The sequence below is a fragment of the Rutilus rutilus genome (assembly GCF_951802725.1).
Source record: "Rutilus rutilus genome assembly, chromosome: 8".
In the NCBI taxonomy this organism is placed as follows: Eukaryota; Metazoa; Chordata; class Actinopteri; order Cypriniformes; family Leuciscidae; genus Rutilus; species Rutilus rutilus.
Genome location: NC_140222.1, coordinates 16,950,713 through 16,977,456, shown reverse-complemented (window position 1 = coordinate 16,977,456; position 26,744 = coordinate 16,950,713). Strand labels below are relative to the sequence as shown.

At 42.3% G+C, this 26,744-nt stretch overlaps 2 protein-coding genes across 2 annotated transcripts in view; one reads left to right on the top strand and one right to left on the bottom strand.

Moving 5' to 3' along the window:
• The window catches only part of LOC311295855 (uncharacterized protein), a 260,836-nt gene that overhangs the window by 122,683 nt on the left and 111,409 nt on the right, over nucleotides 1-26,744 (top strand). The window lies entirely within an intron of this gene.
• Nucleotides 1,185-11,638, bottom strand: LOC311295861 (uncharacterized protein). The gene is made up of 4 exons (XM_084417398.1): nucleotides 11,452-11,638; nucleotides 5,150-5,467; nucleotides 4,494-4,784; nucleotides 1,185-2,175 (listed from the first exon to the last, which is right to left on the bottom strand). Exons 1-4 carry the CDS (start codon nucleotides 11,501-11,503, stop codon nucleotides 2,024-2,026), a joined length of 813 nt encoding a protein of 270 aa, XP_084273524.1. The 5' UTR covers nucleotides 11,504-11,638; the 3' UTR covers nucleotides 1,185-2,023.

Genomic DNA, 26,744 nt, shown 5'->3' with positions numbered 1-26,744 from the left:
AGGCTCAGCGCGTCAGATCAAGATGAGCGTGCCCGCAGTTGTGTCACAGCTACGAGGATTTCACGGCGTTGATCCATCCTGCAGTACTCAATTTTTTTTTTCGGTGTGATAAAGTGAACTGGTAAAAACGCCCCACGCCGAATGGACCAAATGGACAGCTGTCCACAGAGTAAGTGATTATTTTAAACATGACGTATGTATAGATCGACCCATATTATACCTGTATTCACAAGTTGTGAGATTTCATGTGTTGCATGATATCTCTGCGCCCAAGTAGCAGTGCTTGGCCTGTGCTTCCCCCCAATATAGTCCCAAGCCAATATCTGCCTAGGAAATCGCCTAGTGTTAATCTGCATCGCTATTTGTACTCGTTGTGAATACGCAGGCCACAAGAAGTAAGGTGTTGTTGTTTTTTTGATCACTTTTACTCAGGACATGCTAGCTGGCAACAAAGGATTCCATTCATTAAGCTAAGCTAGCGCCGACCCTGTCAAACTAAAACAACGCATGCACTGAGACAAAAATGCATTTGCCCACCTATCTAAATGTAGGAAAAAAGGTGAATAAGCCCTATTTCAAAAAACGGTGGAGTGTTCCTTTAAGTTTTTTTTCTGTAATTGCTAATGCTACCTTTTAACACCACAGACTGAACAAAATTAAGCATTGCTTGAAAATACAGAATTATTTCTGTATTCGCTTGTCACTGACTAGATACATTTAAAATAATGTAGTTAGTTAGATTAGTTTATTTCGGTCAACTTCAAAAGAAAAAAAAAAAAAGTTGCTTGACCGAAAAGGTGTCGGCTGAAGCTTATGCTTATTGCGCTGATCCTTTTTACATTTAAAGTCCACATGAATTCAAAATTGACCATATTTACTTTGTTTGCCTAAATTGTTAGTTTTGTGGTGAACAATTCATCCATGCAAGTCAATCCACACAAAACATTTTTTTGGCTTTGTAATCTTTAATCAAAATCTGAAAATGCCCCTCCCCTCTGCATTGGAGGACCTTCCCTGATGACGTATGCTTGACGGCTTGGTTTGGGAAACGCTTAACCACTCCCCTCAAACCGTTAGTCTGTAATGAGCGAGAGATGGAGAGGAGGAGCGCTAGAGTAAAACCCTGCCCTCTGTTCAATATTCCTTTTCACTGGGAAATACGTCACAACACTGGAGAAAAGTCGTTTGCAACTTCCGGTTCACGCGGACTTTAATTTATTTTACACACAACATCAAAACACCAAACAACAAAGTCATCTTGCGTACATAAAGAATGACTAAAAGAAAAATAAGCTAAATTCATTTATAATTTACATGTTTGGATTACATGTTACTACCTACCTATGCATTTACATGTTTTCAGTTCATCATCGATGTAGGCTTTTTACTGGTAACATAAGACATTTGGCATTATCAGAACCCACAAATATTCCACCATTGCATAATTATACATTATATTTGACATTATATAGTAGTTTAATGTAGTTAGTATTTTTCCTTACACAGAAATTTTCATTTTTGTCCACTGACCAATGACATTTTATTGGAAAACATTTGTCTATATTTAAGTTTTGTTCCGCATCTACTTTATCTGAAAACAGTCAGTCTAAAAATCCCAAATTTTTAAGTGGCATTGCTTTGCTGTGGAATATATAAGAAAAAAAAACTAACAATATAATTTTCATGCCATTGACACCTCTGGTTTGCTCACTAAGGATTGTAATGTAGAATTCTTGTAACGGCCACTTTGAAATGATCTGAATTGTAGAAAGTTTTACACAAATAAAAGCATTCTTTGCGGATTAAAAAAAAAAAAAACGTCAAGAAAACATGAAGTGTTAATTAATGATAAATGACATTTTACTTTACAGTGTAGTTCATAACTGTTTATAGTGCTGAGCAGGAAATGGAAATATACAGTGTGGAGCTGCAGTGATTACAGAACAGGCAAACTCTGAATGAATTGATCAAGAACATTGCCCCCCTAGAATCTTGATGATAGAATATCTGATTAATCAGTTATTTAACTGACTGATGATGCTTTTTCTCTTCTCCTCGATTTAATTCTTCTGGATATGATGTCATAAACCAGTACAGCAACAGTAGCCACGCCCACCAGAGCAGAGAGAGCCAATCGGATCACAGCTTCAGTAAAACCACAAAAGCAGATGGAGTCTGATGGAAGAAATGAACAAGTGAATTATGATTTCTCACAGTCTTTGAAACAGACTATATTAGTTGCTCTGAGCCTACTCAACTGACCCATGTTTTGCAACCTACCCGTTTGGCAAAAAATAAATAGTGTGGGTCATTGTGTAGGTAGTTTAATACATTAATATGCATACATTTTTCAGATACTTTTATCCAAAGAGGCAGTAACAAGATAAGTGCTATAAATACAGACCCTTTCCAAAAAATTTGAATATCATAGAAAAGTTTATTTATTTCCATAATTCCATTCAAAACGTTAAACTTCCATAGATTATAGATTCAGGGCCCACAACTTAAACGATAGTATTTAGTTGTTTATTTGTACATAATTAGGGCTTCCAGCTCATAAAACCCACGAAAACAGGATTTCAAAAAAAATTAATTTTACATGAAATCACATAGTAATTACACAGTGATACCATGGTCACTGAACCAGGTTTTGGTTCTTTTGGCAGTGTGGGCAGGTGCAAATCCTGCTGGAAAATGAAGGAAGCATGAAGTGCTCTGAAAATGTCCTGGTAGACGGCTGCGGTGAGTGGACAGCACAGTGGACCAACACCAGCCGATGACATGGCTCCCCAAACCAACACAGACTGTGGAAACTTCACACTGGACTTCAAGCATCTTGGATTGTGTGCCTCTCCATTCTTCCTCCAGACTCTGGGACCTTGGTTTCCAAATGAGATGCAAAATTTGCTCTCATCAGAAAAGAGGACTTTGGTCCACTGTGCTTTATTAAATCCAGAGTCAACGCAGCCGTCTACCAGGACATTTTCAGAGCACTTCATGCTTCCTTCATTTTCCAGCAGGATTTACACCTGCCCACACTGCCAAAAGAACCAAAACCTGGTTCAATGACCATGGTATTACTGTGTAATTACTGTGTGATTTCATGTAATATTCAATTTTTTTGAAATCCTGTTTTCGTGGGTTTTATGAGCTGGAAGCCCAAATTATGTACAAATAAACAACTAAATACTTGAAATCGTTTAAGATGTGGGCCCTGAATCTATAATCTATGGAAGTTTAATGTTTTGAATGGAATTATGGAAATAAATAAACTTTCCATGATATTCAAATTTTTTGGAAAGGGTCTGTATATTTAAAATAAAATTATAATAATACTGTTAGCATGTATTCGCTTTGTAATGTCTATGCCATTAGCATCATCAAACACAAATGATTTTATAGTGATTCTGAACAAACTACACTCTAAAAAATGCTGGGTTCAGACTGTTTGGTCATTTTATTGGTTTATTTATTTATTTACTTTTTTCTGTAACTCAGCCCAGCATGGCAAGAACTACTGGATTGCACCCTTCCCACTGCATGCTACCCGCATCACCAGTGGAAGACGTCTCACTGCCGGACTGAACACCCGACTGTGTGGAACGTAAATTTAAACTTACAAAACCTCTTTCTAGAGACCATGGCATTATACATGCAGCATATGTTTTTCTAACTTGCTTAGATCTGCTACTAGATCTGCAGAAGCATCCAATTGCACCAAGTCTGGCAAGACAGACAGAAGCACGCAGCCAATGCCAGGTAAGGGCCGATTGCCCAATACACTCACAGTGAGGTTCTGTAAGCCAGATCATGAACCCACCATACTGACACACACGCATAACTGCTGTGTACAGGCAGGACATGAAACATGTGTGTGGCACACACAAGAGAAGGAGGGGTTTAATCTCACAGGTGTTTTCTGGCTCCTGATAATCTTATTTAATCTTTATTGTTATTATTTCTTTTGTCTAAATCTTCACTGCAATGTATGTGTATTATGTTATTTTACTTATATGTGTGGTTATTTTTATCATTTTACCCTATTCAAAGTTATATTTTTGTCTTTGGCATATAAATGTGAAGATGAAAGCACATGGTGATTAAAAGTACATCACATCTGTTTTATAGAGCAATATAAGGGCGATTTACTCAGAGGCTGCATTTATTTGTTTTCTATATCAGGTATTTTTTCTCTGTATTGCCCTTTTTGCATTGTTAATGCACTGAAGAGAGCAATATATGGGTGATTCACTCAGAGGCTGCTTTTATGTGTTTTATATATCATATTAAATCAAGTGAAACTGCCGCCTGTTGTCCCGTGTCTGTCTCTACAATGCTACACAACCCAGACAGGTCTTCTAACTGTGATGCAAGCCACCGGTTACACTCACTAACCCCTACATGTCGGCTATTGAGAAGATTCTTGATAAATGACCCAACAGGCTCAAACCGGCATTTAGGTAGAAAAAAAAATAACATTACTGCCAGCATACCTTCACATGTGTGACAGAGTGTGTTGATGTCCAGATGTGTGGTCTGGTTGCTGATGGGATTGTTCAGCACACAGCTGTAGGTGTTATTATCCTGATATTCCACCTCCAGAGGTAGAGAGAGACTGATGCTGAGATCACACACACTGATGCTGGACAATACACTGATTCCTTTGTACCAGGAGAGAGTCGCATCACTCACATTCACCACTGAACACAGCAATGAACAATTTAATGATGATGATGAAGAACATTGTGAAGAGTTGCTGCTGATGACAGGAACGGAAAGATGAGCTGGAAAATATTACAGTATAAATAAAAAAGCTGTGATATTTGTCAGTTTATTCATATAAAATGGAGTTGATGACAAATAAATAATTTGATTGATTTATTTACAATGTTAAAAAGTGAAACAGTTCATTCAAATTTTAAATTGAGTTCATGATAAAATATACCAATATAATTTCATAATATTTAGAATAATTACGGTATGACATTAATTTACAATGTTAAGAAGTGAAACAGTTTATTTTAAATGTTCATGATAAAATATATCAATATAATTTCATAATATTTTGAATAATTATTACTTTTTTCTTCTTTTTTTACAGTGAAAAGTGAATATTCTGTATGTCCAGCAGCAGTAATTCTCTACTCACCATAGACAGTAATATTAAACATGTTTAATTGAGTCTCTTTGTTCATGTTGGTGACTTTATAGAGTCCAGAGTCTGTGGTTCTGGTGTTTGTGATGGTCAGAGATCCAGTCTTCTCATCCAGCTTCAGTCTGTCTCTGAATATCTCATTAACATGAATTAACGTGATCTGATTCTCCCCTCTCTTCAGTTCAGCTATGAGCGCGTCTTTAAGTCCGAACTTCAGCATTATTATTTCATCTCTCTGTATTTCAGTAAGATCAATATTTAGAGTGACTGGATCTCCCTCCATCACAGACAAACACTCAGTACTAAACACACCTGAAAAACAGACAGGAACAGAAACCAAAGGAAAGTCAGTTCTGTTCACCTTTACAACATCTCTGTTCAGCTGCGTTTTGTTCGTGCAAGTACTGAAGTCTCCAGCCTGACTGTCTCTACAGGTACTTAGACAGTTTACAAAATAAGTTTTGATGCTATTTTAATTTATCTGCATTTAATACGCATCAAGGAGTAATTGCGTTTTTGACAACTAAATTGTTTAAAAGAGAATTAACCACCAGTTTACCCATGAACGTTGTTGTTTTGGTGGTGTTGTAGTTTTTTAAACAAATAAGGCCATGTGTATTATTTTTTTTTTTTTCAATTATTTTAAATAAAGTTGCAATGCTCAAAGTTCAAAGCAAAGGTTAGTGACATCACCAACCCTAAAATTTAAATAAACTCCACCCCCGGGAACACGCAGTCCATGTTGAGAAGAAGAGTTGTTGTAGTAGAGCACATTTGTGAGTCTGCTCAAGCTGTCGCATCCGTCTTTTTTTCAAATTCTTTTCACAAGCAATACAGTATGTAACACAAAACACTCTGTAGGCATCTTTCAACAATTCTCTTGAAGCTCCACCCTCTGTGCCAGGAGCAGCAGCTCATTTGCATTTAAAGGGACTGTAAGACAGGAAAAACTGGAAGAATTGGTTGAGGAATGACCACTCTTCGAGTAGACACAGGACCTCTCTGGAAATTAACATTTGAACTCCCCCTTGAGCACTATCGAAATCTCACCTTTGAGTCATCCTCATCTACATTTCATTCCCTCATCCCTCATCCCTCACCCTCACCCTCACCCTCATCCCTCACCCTCACCCTCACCCTCTCTCTCTCTCTCTCTCTCTCTCTCTCTCTCTCTCTCTCTCTCTCTCTCTCTCTCTCTCTCTCTCTCTCTCTCTCTCTCTCTCTCTCTCATGAATCCCTGAATTCACCCAATAATATATGTAGGCCTAGTTTAATGTGAATGATTATCACCGAGTATTATACATGTTTGGTATCATTTGAAATGTTTCAGTGCGACTGGTACAAATGTCTAATTTCCAAAAATAAAAGGTAATAAGGTTTTTGAGGGATAACTGACACACAAAGGAAGGTGGTCTCTCTAGACAAATGGTCTCATACCCCCAAAAGGTCTCTAAATGCAAATTTCCATTGTTAGCAGATGTTTCCATGTGAAAGAGGTTCTTTCCTTAAAATGAAATGCAAAGGGCTCTTACATATTCTTTTAAAAAAATAAACATATATCTGTATTAAGGTAAAAATGATTGATAAATCTATTTGGAAGTTCTTTGGGTGTCTTGTTCATTATATAAAAGCAACAGAACTTAAATTACATCAGTTTATTAGCAACACTGTGCACGAGCATGAATCCCGTGATATCCATCTTTGATCTCACAGGTATCAGATCCACTACAAGAAGAGAGAACTGTCTGTCTTGCCTGTGCTTTTTTCACTCCTCCTCTCACTGCAGCTGTCTACGTCTCGTATATGTCACATGCCTGTCATGTCTTGTGCTGCACATGGGTGTTTTGTTATTTTGGACCATGTGCTCGTGTCATTGTCTGATCCCTCCCCCTTGTTATCTGATTATTGTTTGAGTTCATCCACCTGTTCCCTCCTGATTAGTTTCCCTTTTTAAGTTCCCTTTTTAGTGTTATGTTGTCTAATGTTTCCCTTTCCCTGTGATCCTCCAGTATGCGTCATGTTCTGTTTTTGTTTTGTATTTATTAGTTATATTTTCCCCATCATGGGTTTTTTTTTTTTTTTTATGTGTTGTTTTGTAAATAAACATCATTCTCCTGCACTTGAGTCCTCGCACCTTTTTGCATTGTACCAGCCGTGACAGTATAGGCCTACATTTCAGGTGAGGCAAGGCGCACCTGAAACAAGCCTAACAAGAAGCACATACAGTGTTTGAACTGAATCAAGTCTTATGGGGGGTCCCCACCATAAAAGAAATTTCACCATACAAAACATTTTTGGACGGGGAGTTGTTTAGTCTAGCAATATACAATTTATACAAAATATACAATATATTGATCATAATATGCATAAATATATACTATTTATTAAAAACTGTTGATAAAGAATGATATATATATACAGTGAGGAAAATAAGTATTTGAACACCCTGCTATTTTGCAAGTTCTCCCACTTGGAAATCATGGAGGGGTCTGAAATTGTCATCGTAGGTGCATGTCCACTGTGAGAGACATAATCTAAAAAAAAAAAATCCAGAAATCACAATATATGATTTTTTAACTATTTATTTGTATGATACAGCTGCAAATAAGTATTTGAACACCTGTCTATCAGCTAGAATTCTGGCCCTCAAAGACCTGTTAATCTGCCTTTAAAATGTCCACCTCCACTCCATTTATTATCCTAAATTAGATGCACCTGTTTGAGGTCGTTAGCTGCATAAAGACACCTGTCCACCCCATACAATCAGTAAGAATCCAACTACTAACATGGCCAAGACCAAAGAGCTGTCCAAAGACACTAGAGACAAAATTGTACACCTCCACAAGGCTGGAAAGGGCTACGGGGAAATTGCCAAGCAGCTTGGTGAAAAAAGGTCCACTGCTGGAGCAATCATTAGAAAATGGAAGAAGCTAAACATGACTGTCAATCTCCCTCGGACTGGGGCTCCATGCAAGATCTCACCTCGTGGGGTCTCAATGATCCTAAGAAAGGTGAGAAATCAGCCCAGAACTACACGGGAGGAGCTGGTCAATGACCTGAAAAGAGCTGGGACCACCGTTTCCAAGGTTACTGTTGGTAATACACTAAGACGTCATGGTTTGAAATCATGCATGGCACGGAAGGTTCCCCTGCTTAAACCCGTCTTAAAGGGTTAGTTCACCCAAAAATGAAAATTCTGTCAGTAATTACTCACCCTCATGTTGTTCCAACCATGTAAGTCTTTCGTTCATCTTCGGAACACAAATTAAGATATTTTTGATGAAATCTGACAGAATTTTGACTCCTCCATAGGCTTCCAGTGTGACCGAAACTCACCGGCCCAGAATAATTATTAAAACATCGTTAAAATAGTCCAAGTAACTACAGTGGCACTACATTAAGTTTATCATGCGACGAGAATACTTTTTGTGCGCAAAAACAAACAAAAATAACGACTTTATTCCACTTTTCATTTCCTTCTCTCTGGGCCTCGTAGTGTTTTTGCGCTGCGCGTCTGTGTTGCACGTCATCACGCAACACACACATGACCGGCGTCGGCCAATAGTGAGCCTACGTGGTGACGTGTAACACAGACGCGCTGCGCAAAAACACTACGAGGCCCAGAGAGAAGGAAATTAATAGTGGAATAAAGTCGTTATTTTTGTTTGTTTTTGCGCACAAAAAGTATTCTCGTCGCTTGATATACTTAAGATTGAGCCACTGGAGTCACTTGGACTATATTAACGATCTCTTTAATAACTTTTCTGGGCCAGCAAGTTTCGGTCACATAGAAGCCTATGGAGGAGTGAAACATGGCTCAGATTTCATCAAAAATATCTTAATTTGTGTTCCGAAGATGAACGAAGGTCTTACGCGGTTGGAACAACATGAGGGTGAGTAATTACTGACAGAATTTTAATTTTTGGGTGAACTAACCCTTTAAGTTTGCCAATGACCATTTGGATGATCCAGAGGAGTCATGGGAGAAAGTCATGTGGTCAGATGAGTCCAAAATATAACTTTTTGGTCATAATTCCACTAAACGTGTTTGGAGGAAGAAGAATGATGAGTACCATCCCAAGAACACCATCCCTACTGTGAAGCATGGGGGTGGTAGCATCATGCTTTGGGGGTGTTTTTCTGCACATGGGACAGGGCGACTGCACTGTATTAAGGAGAGGATGACCGGGGCCATGTATTGCGAGATTTTGGGGAACAACCTCCTTCCCTCAGTTAGAGCATTGAAGATGGGTCGAGGCTGGGTCTTCCAACATGACAATGACCCGAAGCACACAGCCAGGATAAGGAGTGGCTCTGTAAGAAGCATATCAAGGTTCTGGCGTGGCCTAGCCAGTCTCCAGACCTAAACCCAATAGAGAATCTTTGGAGGGAGCTCAAACTCCGTGTTTCTCAGCGACAGCCCAGAAACCTGACTGATCTAGAGAAGATCTGTGTGGAGGAGTGGGCCAAAATCCCTCCTGCAGTGTGTGCAAACCTGGTGAAAAACTACAGGAAACGTTTGACCTCTGTAATTGCAAACAAAGGCTACTGTACCAAATATTAACATTGATTTTCTCAGGTGTTCAAATACTTATTTGCAGCTGTATCATACAAATAAATAGTTAAAAAATCATACATTGTGATTTCTGGATTTTTTTTTTTTAGATTATGTCTCACACAGTGGACATGCACCTACGATGACAATTTCAGACCCCTCCATGATTTCTAAGTGGGAGAACTTGCAAAATAGCAGGGTGTTCAAATACTTATTTTCCTCACTGTATGTAATATATATACATATATATATATATATATATATAATTCTTTATCAACAGTAATATTTATATATATTCAGTCCAATGTTATATATCAAAGAGAGATAAACTACCATTCTTCTTTTAAATTACTTACTAAAGTAATACTGGATTTAGAGGGTGACAAAGCAGCAGACCCAAAAGGGCTACTATGGCAAATATACTAGGGGCTGCGACAGCCGTTTGTAAATTCTTTCTTGAACGTAAAGTTCACGTAAAGAAAACCTCAAAAAGGTTATTATAGATCAAATAAGACAGAAACACACCAGTTCACCGGTCATTTTCCTCAGCTGTAGGCAAAGGCAAGTTTCAAATCAGTGCTTCTCCCAGAAACTAGCCCCCCCAGCCCCCCTCAATTCGAGCACTGAACACACACACACACACACACACACACACAATTCGAGCACTGAACACACACACACACACACACACACACACACACACACACACACACACAAGGGCGCCGTAAAGGGGTGGAAGGTTAGGACGATTCTAAGGGCCCAGGCTGATTTAGGGCCCAGAAGAGCAGACCCCCTTTTTCTTTTCTTATTTCTTTTCTCTTTTTTATACATACATTAAATGAGCTAGGGCCCCTCATGCACTAAATGTGTATTTTGTCCGTTTTGACCATAGATTTAATATTTAAAAAACAAATAATGTATTTACTGTTTCAGTCACACCCCTCCCCCTTACAATGGTTCATTCCACCTGCGCTGTCCGAGTCCGAGCTACGATCGCTATAGTGTAACGTCTCTTGCTTATTGCACTTGCTATGATGCAGCGCAGGCAGTGACACACGCAGGCATGTCATGTCACATCAAAAGTTAGGGCATCAAAAAAGGAAAGGAAAGAGAAGACCGAGAACGCCGAAGTCGACAGTATGTCACACAGTTTTTCAAAAAGAAAGGTATAGCTTGCCCTATTCCTGTATTCCAAAACTTTCAGAGTTAGGCTACTTATTTTTGTTGCTACATGACCTGCTTTTATCTAGCTAGCTTAGTAAAATAATTACTGAATTATGATTTACATCCAACAACACACACACACACACACACACACACACACACACACACACAAAAACATTCAGATTTTTTTTTATATATATATAAATAAATCAGATAGCCTATATATAAATCAGATACGCGGAAGCGCCCGTTCTGTCCAAACTCCCGATCTGTCCAAACATTATCCCAGAGAAATAAAATAAAATAAAAAAATCGTGAAAACATCTCTCAGATAACCATAATGCAGCTGCTCACGGAAACTCCCAACATTTCAGAGAATGGGTTAAAAAGAGATAATTAAACAATCACATTTGTGCAAAATGACAGACCTCACATCAGCCAAATTTTGAATTTGTATATTTATCAAAGTATATGGCACTGATATTTAACATGAATTTAAATCAACCAATGCGTGTTATAATCAGTAGCCTACCATATTAAAAACAAAATAATGGAAGCCATAAAAGGCGTAACTTACCGATCAGACTCCACGAACACAAACAGAAGACAATCGGGTTAAACATTTTCATCAGTAGTTCAAGTCTTCAGTTCTGACAAGACGACAACAATGCAATGTTACAATAATGGGTTTCGTCATAAAACAACATGAAGTAGAGTGCTATTGCTCAATCTGTCCTGTCGGCCTGATGTTAATGCACCTCTGCAAAAAAAGAACCTAGGCTATCTATCATTTCACTGTGTGGGGAATTAGCAAATTGGCACCCCCTGCAGCTGCACCACCTGGTGGTCAAAGAGTGTAAAACAAGCAGATTACAGATTACCTGATATCTACACTGTATTTTGCGCCAGTTAAGGCTAAGAAATAACGGATAAAATATATATATAGGCTATATTTTCTCAAACTAATCTATTTATATGATTATGATGTGTAGTTTCTGGTGGCATATAATGATTGTATAACATAGCCTAACTGTAATAAACGTATTGGCCATACAATAAAACGTAATTATTTGGTCATAATAGGCAGGAGGGACAATATTATCAAGTGAAAAAGACGTAGTATTAAATGTATTAAAATATACTTGAAATTCGAGTATGTTTATAATACATTTGTATTCCCAACATGCTTATTTGAAGTGCATTAAAAATTCATTAAATTGCATTTTAAAGCAACACCAAAGAACTTTTCCTCTGCGGTCCCCCTAGAGGCTGGAAGCGGAATTGTCCATTTCCGCTCTGTCGTAAATAATTTCGCCGTCCGCAGCCTACTGTCGCACGCACGCCCACTGTTTATCTAGCACCGGCTTTGGAATGAACAATGTCAACAGACAGGTAGAGTATGATGCATGATTTTATTAAAGTATGATGTACAATACTGCAACATCAGAAACGAAGAAAATTAAAATAATGACTATTGCATCGCTTGCCATAAAGCAAGTCAAATTTGTAGTTTCTTATGTCTCATTCGAACTACAGAAACGCGAAGTGCCTTTCACCCTGTCAAGACTTGATGAACCACTGAAACGATTTTGGAAACATTATTTTAAGGTAAAAAATTATCTTTAGTGTTGCTTTAATATATTTCTAAAAAAGTATAGAAGTAGCCTACATTGGTAATAAATATAGTTACATTTTAAGAAATATGCTAAACATACTTTTAATATATTTCTAAATAGTATAAGTACTTTGGTAATAAATATATGCTTAGTTACACTTTTAAGAAATATGCTAAACACAAACATACTTTTAGTTAAGTTTTAGTGTATTTACAGAAAACATACCCCGGATTTCCACTGTAATGGAAAATTTTGATTTTCATTGATTTACAGTGTTGATTTTCATTATTTTCATTATTAAGACATTGAAATGATCTTTGCTGGACTGTACGTAGTCTGCCAACATATGACTAATGTGTGTGTGCTTTTAAACACTGGGAAACAGGTGAGACGTCAGGAGGAGGCAGATTGAAAAGGGACCTCTGACCCCTAGGGTCAGAGGCCGCCCAATTTAGAACTTGTGAGTTTGTAAGAATAAACTCAGCAGGATTAGAAAACTAGCAGGGAAGCCTCTCCTTGTTTAGATAAGGGCCTGTAAGCAGAAGACCGTGAAAGCAGTATAAAGACTCCTCTGTCCTCCCTCTCGTCGTCGCACTTTTTTCACAGATTGTACTGGTGACTTCTGCGTGGCAACTGGGCCTTCTTGCAAGAATAAATACTTTTAAAAGACTATTTGACTTCAGAAATGTCTCTTACGCTTACGCAGTGATGGTTGTTTAATGAATATTTTTGCCACAACAATTGGTGTCAGATAATTGGGACGAAATTCCTGGAAAAGGCTTCTGGACCTCGGCTAGCGGACAGGTGGAGGGAAAACGCCCTGAAAAGCAACAGGCTTCAGTCTCACCTCGATAACCATTCAGAGAAGGAGAACCAAACCGCTCGCTCAGGCCCGGAGGGATTTTCCATGAAAACTCGGAAAAGAACTCAGCAGCAACAGAGAAATCTCTGGTAAGAGACAGTTAAAAATATTTTCTTTTTGGGGGATTTTAAGTTTCAGACTGTCTCTTATGCAAAGATGATTGTTTAATGAAAATTGCGATATCAATTGGTGTCAGAAGTTGGGATTCCATGGCAGTTTCTTCTGGCCCTGAGTAAAGCGGATTGACGATTGATCATCCTGAAGCACAGGCTTTAGTCTTACCTTGCAGAATTGAGAGAGAAGAGCCAACTGCTATCAGGGCCAGGAGGAACTCCACTGGAATCAGAAAGAACCCGGTGGCAACAGAAGCATCTCTGGTAAGAGACAGTTAAAATATTTCAGAGTGTCTCTTACGCAGTTGATGATTGTTTAATGAATTTTTGCCACAACACCACGAACTGCGGAACGGCTGCGCATCGGCTCCACTGCGTGTCGGCTCCGTGCTCCGCCATCCTTCAATACACACCAGGTCTGGATGGCTGCATTCGAAACCGCATACTTCCCTACTATAGAGTAGGGGAAAAAGAGGCGAGCGAAAAAGTAAGTACGAATCCTCTGTATTAATAAAAGAGTAGGCGAGAAATACCTGGGTGACGTACTAATTATCGCGAGATTCAGACGTATACTTATAGTGCGTTCGAATATGCCTACTTTCCTAGTGGGCGAAAACAGTAGGCTACGTGAAAGAAAAAGTTTGTTCGAAAACATCAGTATTCATAAAAGAGTAGGCGAGAAGTTCCCGGATGGCTTACTGCTTCTGGCTTACTGCTTTCTTTAAAATTGCATGTGTTGAACTACTGTAGAGTAAACTGTTGAATTGTTGAAGGTGTAAAGACGTTACAGTGTATATTTTGCTGTAAAAACGTTTTATTGTAACAGGGGAGCTCCAATAAGGACACGCAAGTTACATCTCCAAAGTGGATTTACATAAACCATATACATCTTAAAGACGCTTATTTTAAATGTCTATTTACATCTGACAGGAAAATCTTCAATAAGTATTGCAGAAGAGCACATCTCAACATGAAATAGACATCTGAGTGATGAATGTGTGCCATTATGTAGAACAAATCTATAAAGAAACTAAACATAAGTCATCTATTTTATTCGTCCATTAGTACTGTTGATAAATTGAGTAACATTTATGTTGGATAAAAAGTTGAAACAACCTCAACATGTAAATGTTAGCCTGGGTTTCCCCATATACAGTCGGCATCTAGTCATAGTTGGGGGCGTGGCGAGGGTGGAGTCGGCGTGGGGGAAAACACTGCGAACATCGTGTGTATTTGAATGACAAAAATGTGGTATTGCGAGTCATTGATGCCTGCCGACCGGCAACTGTACATTGCAAAATTAACTGCAATAGGTGCTATGAAAACCCAGATTCACTTAATGGCTGGAGCGGAGGTGTCGTTTCCAGATTTTGTTATCTGGTTGAATCTCCAGGTAAGACATTGCGGTAGCTGTAGCGGTAACATTAGCCTAAAACTCCATCAACTTTCGTAGAGTTGCATACCATAACTCCATAAAACCTTGTCACTTACATATATGCTTCACTATTAATCCTTTTGTAAAACAGTGATCAGTAGTACGAAGTTGCCGAGGGACTGTGCTGACAGTTATCCCTCACTCATAGACTGCAGTCTGCATGAGTGTAGACCTCGAACTACAAGCGAGCCTTCAGCTGATAACGCTAATGTGAATGAGACATCCCTTATGAAAAACAACTATAGGATCTTGTAGAATTTTGGGACAAAATATTATAGTAGGCTAATCTTAGAGGAATACTATAGGAATACTATAGTATAACATCTCAGAAGTATTATACTATAGAAATTTTATAGGATTACTATAGTTCTTTTTGGTAAGGGATGTAGACAAATTTGGCCCGCCTAATGTTTAACACCCACTACTATATCACACAGGGATCTACTCACACAGTAATCTCAAAAATTACAAGTCCCTGTCCTCCTTTCCGGTTCTGTGTGTTTATTAGGAAGGATGTAGGCCTAGAACTTCAATTTATAATGTGTTTGTTTATTGGCGGTACAGAAAACGACACAGCAACTCTTCGGCATGATTGTCCCGTGTATTTCAATTAGCGCCAAGGCAATAGGCTTGTTTGAGATGAGCAAAATCTGCGCAGGACCGATCCCTGGTGATCAGCGCGAGATGCATGCCGGTTAGAAATGTGTCCGAGTGCGGTCCGCCTTGCTCTGATGTCATGCTGACGTCAAAAATCTCTCGCGAGCGCAAGGCGCACGTGTCAAATTCTGCAGTCGGGCGCAGTCCAAAGTAGTCGATTGCCGAGTTCACGCGCGTGATCATAGGTAACTAAACCTATGCGCGTGAACTCGACAATCGACTACTTAAATATTGCCCTATTGAAGTCAACAGGGTGCAAATTTTAAAAAGAGGATAACACGGTGTAGGCAACACTGATTTTTGTCGTTGTTCTCTGTACTGACAGCACTCCAAATTGACAAAAAAAATTTAAAATTGACCGGAGCGCTCCTTTAAAGTGTAAGTTGCAGGTTAAAATTTTCAAAAAGATAATACAATGTGTTTATTAAACATAAAGATAAGAACCGCCCACCATTGTTTTTTTATACCAAAATGCTGATATAATATGAAAAATTGGCACTTTTAACAGTGGTTTTAACCGCTCCCGCTCCCTACCACTAGATTGGGCGTGACGTCATAAGAGGAACTCACTAGTAGAGTTACCATACGCTTGCAGCTATAGATGCCTTACATAACTTCAGAAAAGTTGGTTGTATGTTTTATTTGATAAAAAAAATATGGATAAAATAACTCAATTGTAAACATACTCGTGTGTGTTGACTTCAAGGGGACCGTGATCCTGCCTGAAATGAGAATAAGCTATTCGCAAAACAAACGGGTTCAGGCACGTCAGCTCAGCCGGTCGCAGGTCGAGCTGTTCCACTAAACTCCAAAACGCGTTCACCTCACGGCAGCACATACTCTCCACTGCTGATTCAATTGGGTGGCATAGCCCACACAAACACAGTGATGGGGACATCGATCTCTCTTTTTCTTTTCTGACAATAAACATCGCTAATTAAATCCTGAGAAATTGATAACGCGTGGATTGAGGAAGGGTATTACATGACGTTTGAGGCGTCGATGAGACTAGCGATTGGTGCCTGTGCAGTGTGTGCATCTCTAATGTTACAGCTCTGATTTGGACTGACTTACTGTAAGTAAATAATGTCTTCAGTCGTTGTCCCTCCTTGCTATTCTACATGACGGCAATATTTTGAAAAGACTTGCTTGTTCCGTTATATTATCCGGGTTCTCTTTCATCATCTCGTTTCGAGATCCACCTATGGGAAGGGCATCCGTACCTGACCTCTGCAGAAGCATCCAATTGCACCAAGTCTGGCTAGACAGACAGAAGCGCGCAGCCAATGCCAGGTAAGGCCACACCCCTTACCTAGGCATATAACTTCTCCGCGCGCTGCTATTCCTCAGTTGACATTCGCTTCTCGCGATCTCTGCACTGACACAGTTCGGTTGGATTAACGTTACGCTGCTCACTTTCGAGTCTTCAGGAGGACATATCGCCAGATCAGCCTCCGCCAGACGTGAGTGACAGTCGTTTCTTCAGCCTATCCGCTGTGTTTTTTGCATCCGGAGCCGCCCGCGCTCTCGCTGTCCTTCACCTGCTCCTCCTTACATGGCTGCCCGCCACGGATTTTTCCGAGTTCTTCACCGCTGGCCCACCCATGGCTATGTGACTGTCTAAACCGCCGCTTCTCCGGGGAACAGCCTATCATGACGAGCCTGCCCGGCCGCGTGTGGTGCTCTCATCGCCGCTAAAGACCCCCTCGTTCTGCGCAGTCTGCTTGGGCTTAACACGCTTAAGAAGCTTAGGAGAACCCGGAGAATTGCGGTCATTGTAATTGCTGTAACGTTAGCTTTTACTAAGCCGGCTTTTAGTTGCACGATCCCGTGCTAGGCCTTCTGACTCGGATGGAGGACACGGTGATGACGACGTGCTACCGGGGGACTCCCGGAGCGCCACCTCTCTAAAATATTTGAGCTGACATCAGCCCAATCCGCATTCCCTGAAGAGGACATCTTCGCGGGAAAACTTCAGTCTCGTTGACGAACCGGCCGGTTCCGATGACGAAGCTCTTAAGCACGGCTGGAGCGTCCCGCTAGACCAGTGGTTCTCAACCTCTCCTGCAGGGACCCCCTGACAGGCCATGTTTCTGTTTTAACCCTGAAATGGCACACCTGACTCAATTAATGAGTAGTTATTAGAGTAGGAAGAGTAGGACTTAGTCAATTAATCAATTAGTCAACTACTTATTAAGCCTTTAATTATTTGAATCAGGTGTGCCATTTCAGGGTTAAAACAGAAACATGGCCTGTCAGGGGGTCCCTGCAGGAGAGGTTGAGAACCACTGCGCTAGACTGTTAACACGGTCTCACGGGCCTCGATGTGTTACTATCATGTGTTGAGGTTTTCAATTTATGCCTTCCTAGGAAGGCGGCCCCGAACGCAAGCGGCCTGCCTGTTGTTCGACCGTTGGGAGTATCGGGCCACGAGCCCTCCGGATTCTCTCCCGGTCCCGGAACCCCTGTCCAAAAGACACAGGGTCTCCCGCGGACAGTCGGTTAATCCCGACTCGTGGCTGCCCAGCCCGTGTGTTTAGTGACGCTGTCGTGAGGAAAAGTACATAAGCAGTGTTACCACACCGCACGCACTTGGTTCTCCTCACCCAGTTATTAAAGGCTTCCGCCCCAGTGTTTTCCCAACACAAAACACACACATCACTAAACAACACATTTAACAAACGAATCAGATGAATTCGTGCAGATTTATATATCTGCCAACATAGAGAGCAAATCTCTCTGATCCCATGCATGTCGCCCTGAGTCTGCCCACAAGAGGGCGCCATTGCCTCACAAATCAACCAGCTGGGCTCACACAGCTCAGTTGCGGCTGCCCAGCCCGTGTTTTTAGTGGACGTCGTGTGTGGAGGGCTTCGGCCCCTGTGTTCCCCAACACAAAACACACACATCACTAAACAACACATTTAACAAACGAATCAGATGAATTCGTGCAGATTTATATATCTGCCAACATAGAGAGCAAATCTCTCTGATCCCATGCATGTCGCCCTGAGTCTGTCCACAAGAGGGCGACATTGCCTCACAAATCAACCAGCTGGTCTCACACAGCTCAGTTGCGGCTGCCCAGCTCATGTGTTTTTAGTGGCATTGGCCCTCATTTATCAAAAGTGCGTACACCAAATTTCCAGCGTACACCTGGCGTACACCCAAAACCACGGTGACTTTGAGATTTATCAATATGGACGTTGGCGTACGGCACGCTCAAATCCTACGCCAGCTCAGGAGGTGGTGTACGCACGTTTTGAGTGCGGGAATGCGCAGAAAAACAATTCCTAACACCACAAAACGCACTGACAAACTAAAAGATATAATATATTATGACCCACTGTAAAAAACAACAACAACATAGTAATTATAAACTTCAGTGTTTATTTTTGTGCAACATGGACTTCAATGTTTAATTTGTGAATTTGCCAAAGCATTTCAATTGTAGGCATATGTATTCCTTAAGTTGCGAGCCTGTGCGCTTTCCCTGACGTTTCAAGCCTTGTTTATACTTTCGCCTGGCTCCGCAGCGCGAGTCTCCGCAGACTGCGCGCGCACCTCCCCAAACGGACGAGGCGTTTATACTCGACGCGCTCGCCGTTGTATTCTTTGAAACGATGGTTAGGCCAGGGTTAGGCCCGGCAGGTGTGCACGGACTGGGTTTAGTAATGAAAGGCTTTCAATGACCAAAACAATAATTCAGACTGACAAAATAATAAAAATGCCATTCTTCTTATTTTAAATAATAATAATAATACAAATAATAATAATAACGAAATTCTTCTTCTAAATAACAATAAGCGTCATTAATAATAAAAATCTATAAATCAATTTTGTTTCTTTCCACTTCCCTGGTTTCGCTTTCTCTTTCTCAAAGAAGTTTCTCTTCTTTGCCGTCTTCCGTGTGTCCATGGCGTAAAATGAGGGCGTGGGGGGAGCGGAGACTTGAATATATAGGGGCGTGTTATTCTAATGACGATCGATTTCAGCCGCGGCATTTATCAAGGGCAGGTATTGCGTACACCAGAATTTCAAAGGTACGCACAGCTTCATAAATCAGGCGATGAGAAGAGTGTAAGCATAATCTTACGCCAATATATACGCTCATTTCTACGCAAGATTGATAAATGAGGGCCATTGTGTGTGGAAGGCTTCGGCCCCTGTGTTCCCCAACACAAAACACACACATAACTAAATAACACTTTAAAACAAACGAATTAAATAAATCTGTTACAGAGAGAGTATCTCTCTCCGCGGATATTATTTTTCTGCCTGCACTTGAGACTGCCCAGTTCATGTGTTCAGGAGATGCCCAACACAAAACGCACAGAGTTAAGAATCAAATGAGAAAACTTCTCACTGCAGAGAGAGGAAATCCCTCCGAATCCCTGCATGTCGCCTCTAGTGTGCCCACTAGATGGCGCATTTGCAAATGAACCAGCTGGGCCCATACAGCCCCGCTCCGGCCCGAGCGGGGGCGCTCGCAAGTCACGAAGCGGCTTGGCAAGCTGTTTCAGCACCCGAGTGGGTTTTGCGTACCGCAACCCAGGGTTACAGGCTGCAGTTTGCAATAAAACATTTGCATTTTAACAGCGTTCTCTCTTCACACACAGAAGAAAACGCCTCACACATTCTGAAAGAGGACATTTCCTCCCTCCTAAACAAGGGAGCGATTCAGATGGTGCCACCCAATCTGATAAACCATGATTTTTATTCCTGGTACTTTCATTATCCAAAAGGCATGGCGCCCCCAACCCTATATTGGACCTTCGAGTGTTGAACAAACATTTGAGGAAATACAATTTCAGAATGTGACACAAGGCTCTCTCGCCCGTGCCATAAAGCAGAACGACTGGTTCACATCAGTCGATCTGAAAGATGCTTTCTTTCACATAAGCATCTACCCTCCACACAGGAAATATCTTCGTTTCGCCTACCAAGGCAATTGTTACGAATTCACAGTTCTTCCGTTCGGGCGCAATTTGAGTCCCCGAACTTTCTGTCTGTGTGCGGAGGTGGGCGTGGCGCCCCTGAGACTATCAGGGCTGAGAATTCGTACTTTCATAGACAATTGGCTCATCATAGCCAAATCAAAGGAGAAGGTGTCGTTGGTCACCGGCCGGGTGCTCGCGCACATCACATCCCTCGGGTTCAAGGTGAATGCGAGCAAAAGCAATCTGACTCCCAGTCAGAATGTTATTTTCCTGGGCTTGGAATTGAACTCAGTCTCCATGCAACGCGTCTCTCTCAAGAGCGCGTTCGCTCGCTGATGGACTGTCTGTCTCAGTTCAGAAGAGGGGCGAGAGTACAATATCCTACATGCCTCAGGCTGCAGGGTCTCATGGCTTCATGTATCCAAGTTGTGCCGTTGGGTCTCCTGAGAATGAGAGCGTTCACGAAATGGGTTTTGTCACTACATTTCAGCCCGATTCGTAATCTCTGCCGCTCGGTAACGGTGACGCGCGCCTGCTCGGCGGCCCTGCGCCATTGGGAGAGCGAGAACTTTTACGCACGGGGAACCCCCCTCTAGACGGTTACGATGCGGAAAGTTGTGACGACAGATGCGTCCTTAACAGGCTGGGGAACCACCCAGTAAGGCAGAATGCTGAACGGTCTGTGGCTGAGCAGACTACGTTCTGCGCACATTAACTATTTAGAGCTTTTACCATTTGGAAAGCTCTGAATCATTTTCTGCCTTGCCTGCAGGGACATCCCGTTCTAGTACGGTACGATAATACCACGGCAGTGGCTTATATCAACCGTCAGGGCGGCATGTGCTCGTCGAAACTCCACGCTGTAGCTTATAGGCTTTTGATGTGGAGCAGACGGGTTTTTCTGTCATTACGCGTGACTCATGTTCCGGGCATTCTGAACAGAGGCGCCGGATCTGCTATCGAGGGGAAACCCAATCTACAGGGATTGGCGTCTTCACCCGCAGATAGTGAAGATGTTATGGATGAGATTTGGACAGGCAGCTGTAGATCTTTTCGCCTCGCGCGAAAACGACCATTGTCTTATGTTCTTCTCGCTAAAGGACATGGACGCGCCCCTCGGGGCAGACGCACTGGCCCACCCATGGCCCAGAGTGCTCCTGTATGCTTTTCCTCCCCTGTGCCTGATGAATTTCACACTGGCCAGGGTGAGAGAGCACGGCCTGTCTCTCATTCTGATAGCACCCAGGTGGCCCAAAGCCCCGTGGCTGGCAGAGATAATCCCTCTGTTATACGCCGAGTCATGGCGCCTCCCCCCTTGCACGGACATACTGTCCCAAGCCAACGGGGAGATTTACCACCCCCACCCGGACAGGGTGACTCTCTGGGCCTGGCCCGTGAGAGGACGAACCTAAATGCACTGGGGCTCCCGCCGCGTGTAATCGCCACTACTCAGAATGCCAGGGCCATTTCCACGCGATCCCTATATGGCTGTAAGTGGCAAGTGTTCGAAGGGTGGTGTGATGGGCGTGGTCTCACATCTTATCAGTGCTCGGTGCCTGATATTTTGTGTTACATGCAAGACCTCATGGAAAGAGGCAGGTCCTTTTCCACCATTAAGGTCTACCTGGCTGCGATTTCAGCCTGTCATGTGGGTTTTGAGGGCTCCACCGTCACACCCTCTAACCCGCAGTTTTATGAAGGGTGCACGCCGCTCTTTGCCGGTCATCAGGAGATCTGTTCCTGAGTGGGACCTCTCCATGGTGCTGGAAGCACGGCCTCTGTATCTTTTGAGTCTCTGGGGAGTATTTCCCTTAAGCTGCTGTCCCTCAAGACAGCTTTGCTCTCGGCCTTGGCATCTGCTAAACGGGTCAGTGAGCTACATGCACTCTCGGTTCACCCCTCGTGCGCCAAATTCTCCTTAAGTGGAGATAGGGTTTCCATTAAGCCTAACCCGGCCTTCATGCCGAAACGCTTCCCTGCGTTCACTTCGGAGGTTTTGGAGCTATCCGCTTTTCACCCTCCACCTCTTGCCTCCCCGGAGGATCAGAGGCTGAATGCTCTGTGTCCCGTCCGTGCTCTGCAAGCATATATGACCAGGACCAGTGCTTTCCGCAAGAGCTCTTTGTTTCAATGGCTCCCCCCGCACAAGGGGAGTCCCATTTCAAAGTAATTCCTCTCACATTGGCTTGTGGAGGCTATACTATGGCTTATGAAGCAAAGGGAGTGCAGCCCCCAGGGGGCATCAGAGCTCATTCCACAAGGGGCTTAGCCGCCTCTTGGGCTCTGTTCAGGGGAGTGCCACTGCAGGACATCTGCTCCGCTGCCAGCTGGGCCTCTCCTCATACCTTTGAGCGTTACTACCGGTTGGATGTCACCAGAACCTCGGTGGCACACTCGGTCCTAGGGGTAGGGTCCTCTTAGCCCTTTCCCACAGCCCCGTTGGGTTAACCAACGAGGAGTGAATAGGCCGGCTGGCCATGTTCATTCCTGTCACCAAGCATTTGCATTCCTTCTTGGGTTTGGCTATGTGCATTGGTGGTGCGGGGGCTATTATCATGTATGTGTCTCATGCATGTTTCATGCCCTGCTTGTCCACAGCAGTTTAGCGTGGCGTCACCCTTGCAGGGTCATGTTTGTGGGACGTGTCAGGCACCGCCTCTCTGAGGTGACCGTCCTTCTCTGGCCTTCAGAACCTCACTGTGAGTGTATTGGGCAATCGGGGAGCTGTCCATGTCTCTCCCATAGGTGGATCTCGAAACGAGATGATGAAAAAGAACAATAGGTTACTGTCGTAACCCCGGTTCTCTGAAACATCGAGTGGAGAGATCCACCAGCGTTGCCCCGCTTGCCGCACGAGAAGCGAATATAGGCCTACTTACTGAGGAATAGCAGCGTGCTGAGAAGTTATATGCCTAGGTAAGGGGTGTGGCCTTACCTGGCATTGGCTGCGCGCTTCTGTCTGTCTAGCCAGACTTGGTGCAATTGGATGCTTCTGCAGAGGTCAGGTACGGACCCTGCCCTTCCCATAGGTGGATCTCTCCACTCGATGTTTCAGAGAACCGGGGTTACGACAGTAACCTATTGTTAAGTTTGCACCAGGTTAGACTAGCTCTAACGTATTGTAACGTCTAAGCTTGTAACGTCCACTCATTCTCCTCACACCAAGCATTAATAACTGTTTGAGTGCCATGGCTCCCCTTTCTCACGCCTGACCGGTTAATTTGATGGTTTCCCACTTCCTCAGTCGTTCTCCAAATAGCCATAATACAGTAAGAATCTAGCAGAGTATGGGTTGCGAGTTCCTCTTGTGACGTCATCACCCAGTAACTGAAAAAACACGCTACCTTCGAAGAAACCCCAATAAATGTTATTTTAACACATTTTGAAAAAGAAATAATTAAATATATACATATAGAGCACTTCAATTTACACATTAATTGGCTGTGGTGGTTAACCTGCAACTTACACTTTAATGCTCATTGGTTTAAACAACTGTGATGTATTGTTCTCTTTTAAATTGTTTGATTTTAAAACTCTAATACCATGTTTTATGTGTATATGTTATGTGTGAATATTCCCAAACTATCTGACAGTGCAATCTCTTTGGGTTATGCAATTTAATTTTTATAAAAAAAATAAAATAAAAAATAAAAACACATGTCTGTATTAAAGAAAAAAATATTGATAAACGTATTTGGAATGGAATTAAATAACAAGTACTTTGGGTGTCTTGTTCATTTAATTTATTTTCATATAAAAGCAACAAGAACTTGAATTACATCCAGTTTATTAGCAACACTGTGCATGAGCGTGAATCCCGCGATATCCATCTTTGATCTCGCAGGTGTCAGATCCACTGCAAGAAGAGAGATCTGTCCGGCTTGCCTGCGCTTTTTTCACTCCTCCTCTCACTGCAGCCGCCTACTCTCGCATACAATTCAGGCGAGGCAAGGCGCATCTCAAACAAGCCTAGTGTTTTCCCCATAGACCGTATGGGTTTTCCTTAGGAAAATTAAGGGCTGGTGGAGTGATGGAGGGATGACCCTCCATCACTCCACCTGCCCTTACGAGACCCTCCTTCACTCCACTTGCCCTTACGAGACCCTCCATCACTCCACCTGCTCTTATGAGACCCTCCATCACTCCACCTGCTCTTATGAGACCCTCCATCACTCCACTTGCCCTTACGAGACCCTCCATCACTCCACCTGCCCTTACGAGACCCTCCATCACTCCACCTGTCCTTACGAGACCCTCCATCACTCCACCTGCTCTTATGAGACCCTCCATCACCCCACTTGCCCTTATGAGACCCTCCATCACTCCACCTGCCCTTACGAGACCCTCCATCACTCCACCTGTCCTTACGAGACCCTCCATCACTCCACCTGTCCTTACGAGACCCTCCATCACTCCACCGGCCCTTACGAGACCCTCCATCACTCCACCGGCCCTTACGAGACCCTCCATCACTCCACCTGCCCTTACGAGACCCTCCGTCACTCCACTTGCCCTTACGAGACCCTCCGTCACTCCACCTGCCCTTACGAGACCCTCCGTCACTTCACCTGCCCTTACGAGACCCTCCGTCACTCCACCTGCCCTTACGAGACCCTCCGTCACTTCACCTGCTCTTACGAGACCCTCCATCACTCCACCTACCCTTACGAGACCCTCCATCACTCCACCTGCCCTTACGAGACCCTCCGTCACTCCACCTGCCCTTACGAGACCCTCCGTCACTTCACCTGCTCTTACGAGACCCTCCATCACTCCACCTGCTCTTATGTACTCTTAACACTGGACAAATTCCCTTATCCGATCATTGAAAAATCCTAGGCCTAGGCTGCAAAGTCTGCAGATATGTGGGTGTTCTGTTTAACTTATAGGCTAATTTTTTTGCATTGTGCTTGTATTTTCTGTTTTAGATGCTCTTACACAGCAGATGGGGACAGCCGCCATCACCCAATTTACTTTTGCCCAGGCTGTGCAAAAAGTGGCTGCGCTATGTGCCAGACCGGGCAGGAGGGACTGGACGACAAACCATTCAGACATCAGAGGACCATGAACTGTAAATAGGCTAAAGAGGACAAATAATTAAATAAGAGGCTTAAAAAAATGAATTTGTTTTTACCTTAGTGTGGTCAGTGTTTTAGGATAGGCTATAGGCATAAAAGCTTTCAAATGTTCCATCACTTTTTAACATCCTGACTGTAGATAAAGCACGATTCATTATAGGCTATTTAATTCAGGGCATTACATTTTCGTATGCCTAGCAATCATTTTCTATGGCTTAATAACGATTGAAATTCAGTTGAAATCACGTTGATCAACTGAACTGTTCAGGTAAAATTTCAACATTGTTTCAATGTTCCTGATAATTGAAATAGCCTATGAAATTCTGTTGATCTATGGATGGGGTTTCAACGTTGTTTTAATATTAAAACAGGCTGCAAAATAATGTAGAATCAACATCAGAGTTCGATGTTGATTCATTGACTTAATGTTGACACTGTAATGTTGATTTAACATAGTTTCAATGACTGTTTGCTATCTGGGGTTGCGCTCTGTCTCTATATGTAAGGCTCCCCATGGATTTCGTGTTCTGCAGTGAGGACCATCTCGATAAATTAGCAAAAAAGGAATTAAAGAAAAAATTAGTGGAAGTACCACTGGGGAGAAGTGAGGTAAAATCAGTGATTAAAAAGAAACTAGTAAATAAATGGCAACAAAGAAAAGGAAAATAGCAGCACATGCCATGGAGATGGTATTATAATATTGACAAATTAGTAGGAAAAGAACAATGCAATGGAAGGTACAGAAAGGAATAAGTAATGATCTCTAGATTAAGATTAGGACACAGGATTAAATTCAACACTTGCAATAATGGGGAAGCATGAAAATGGTATGTGTGGTGAATGTGATGTTTAAACCAGCATGTATTTTTTTAAATGTAATAAATATGACGATCAAGTTTAAAAGGATAGACCAGTAAATGTCACATGCCTCTTGGGAAAGGGATTGAGAGATTCTGTTTTAACCTTTTTAAATAATACAGGATTAGAGCATATGTACGGGGATTGTGATGCTTCTGCCCACCTTGAAGGTTGAGGAGCCCAGGGCGGACGTTGGAGGAGCTGAACACCCAGCGCCAGCAGAAGGTGGGTGAGGCATTACATCCACAAATAAAAGGAGAGAATAGGGAAGGAATATAAAATAAAATGACTATACATATGCATCACCCATG

Bases quoted from the DNA above. Each gene is read 5' to 3' on its own strand.
- LOC311295861 (XM_084417398.1), bottom strand. From the start codon at position 11,503: ATGAAAATGTTTAACCCGATTGTCTTCTGTTTGTGTTCGTGGAGTCTG. The intron at 4,785-5,149 runs GTGAGTAGAGAA...AATATTTTCCAG, and splicing joins GTTTAATATTACTGTCTATG to CTCATCTTTCCGTTCCTGTC. The intron at 2,176-4,493 runs GTATGCTGGCAG...TTCTTCCATCAG, and splicing joins ACTCTGTCACACATGTGAAG to ACTCCATCTGCTTTTGTGGT.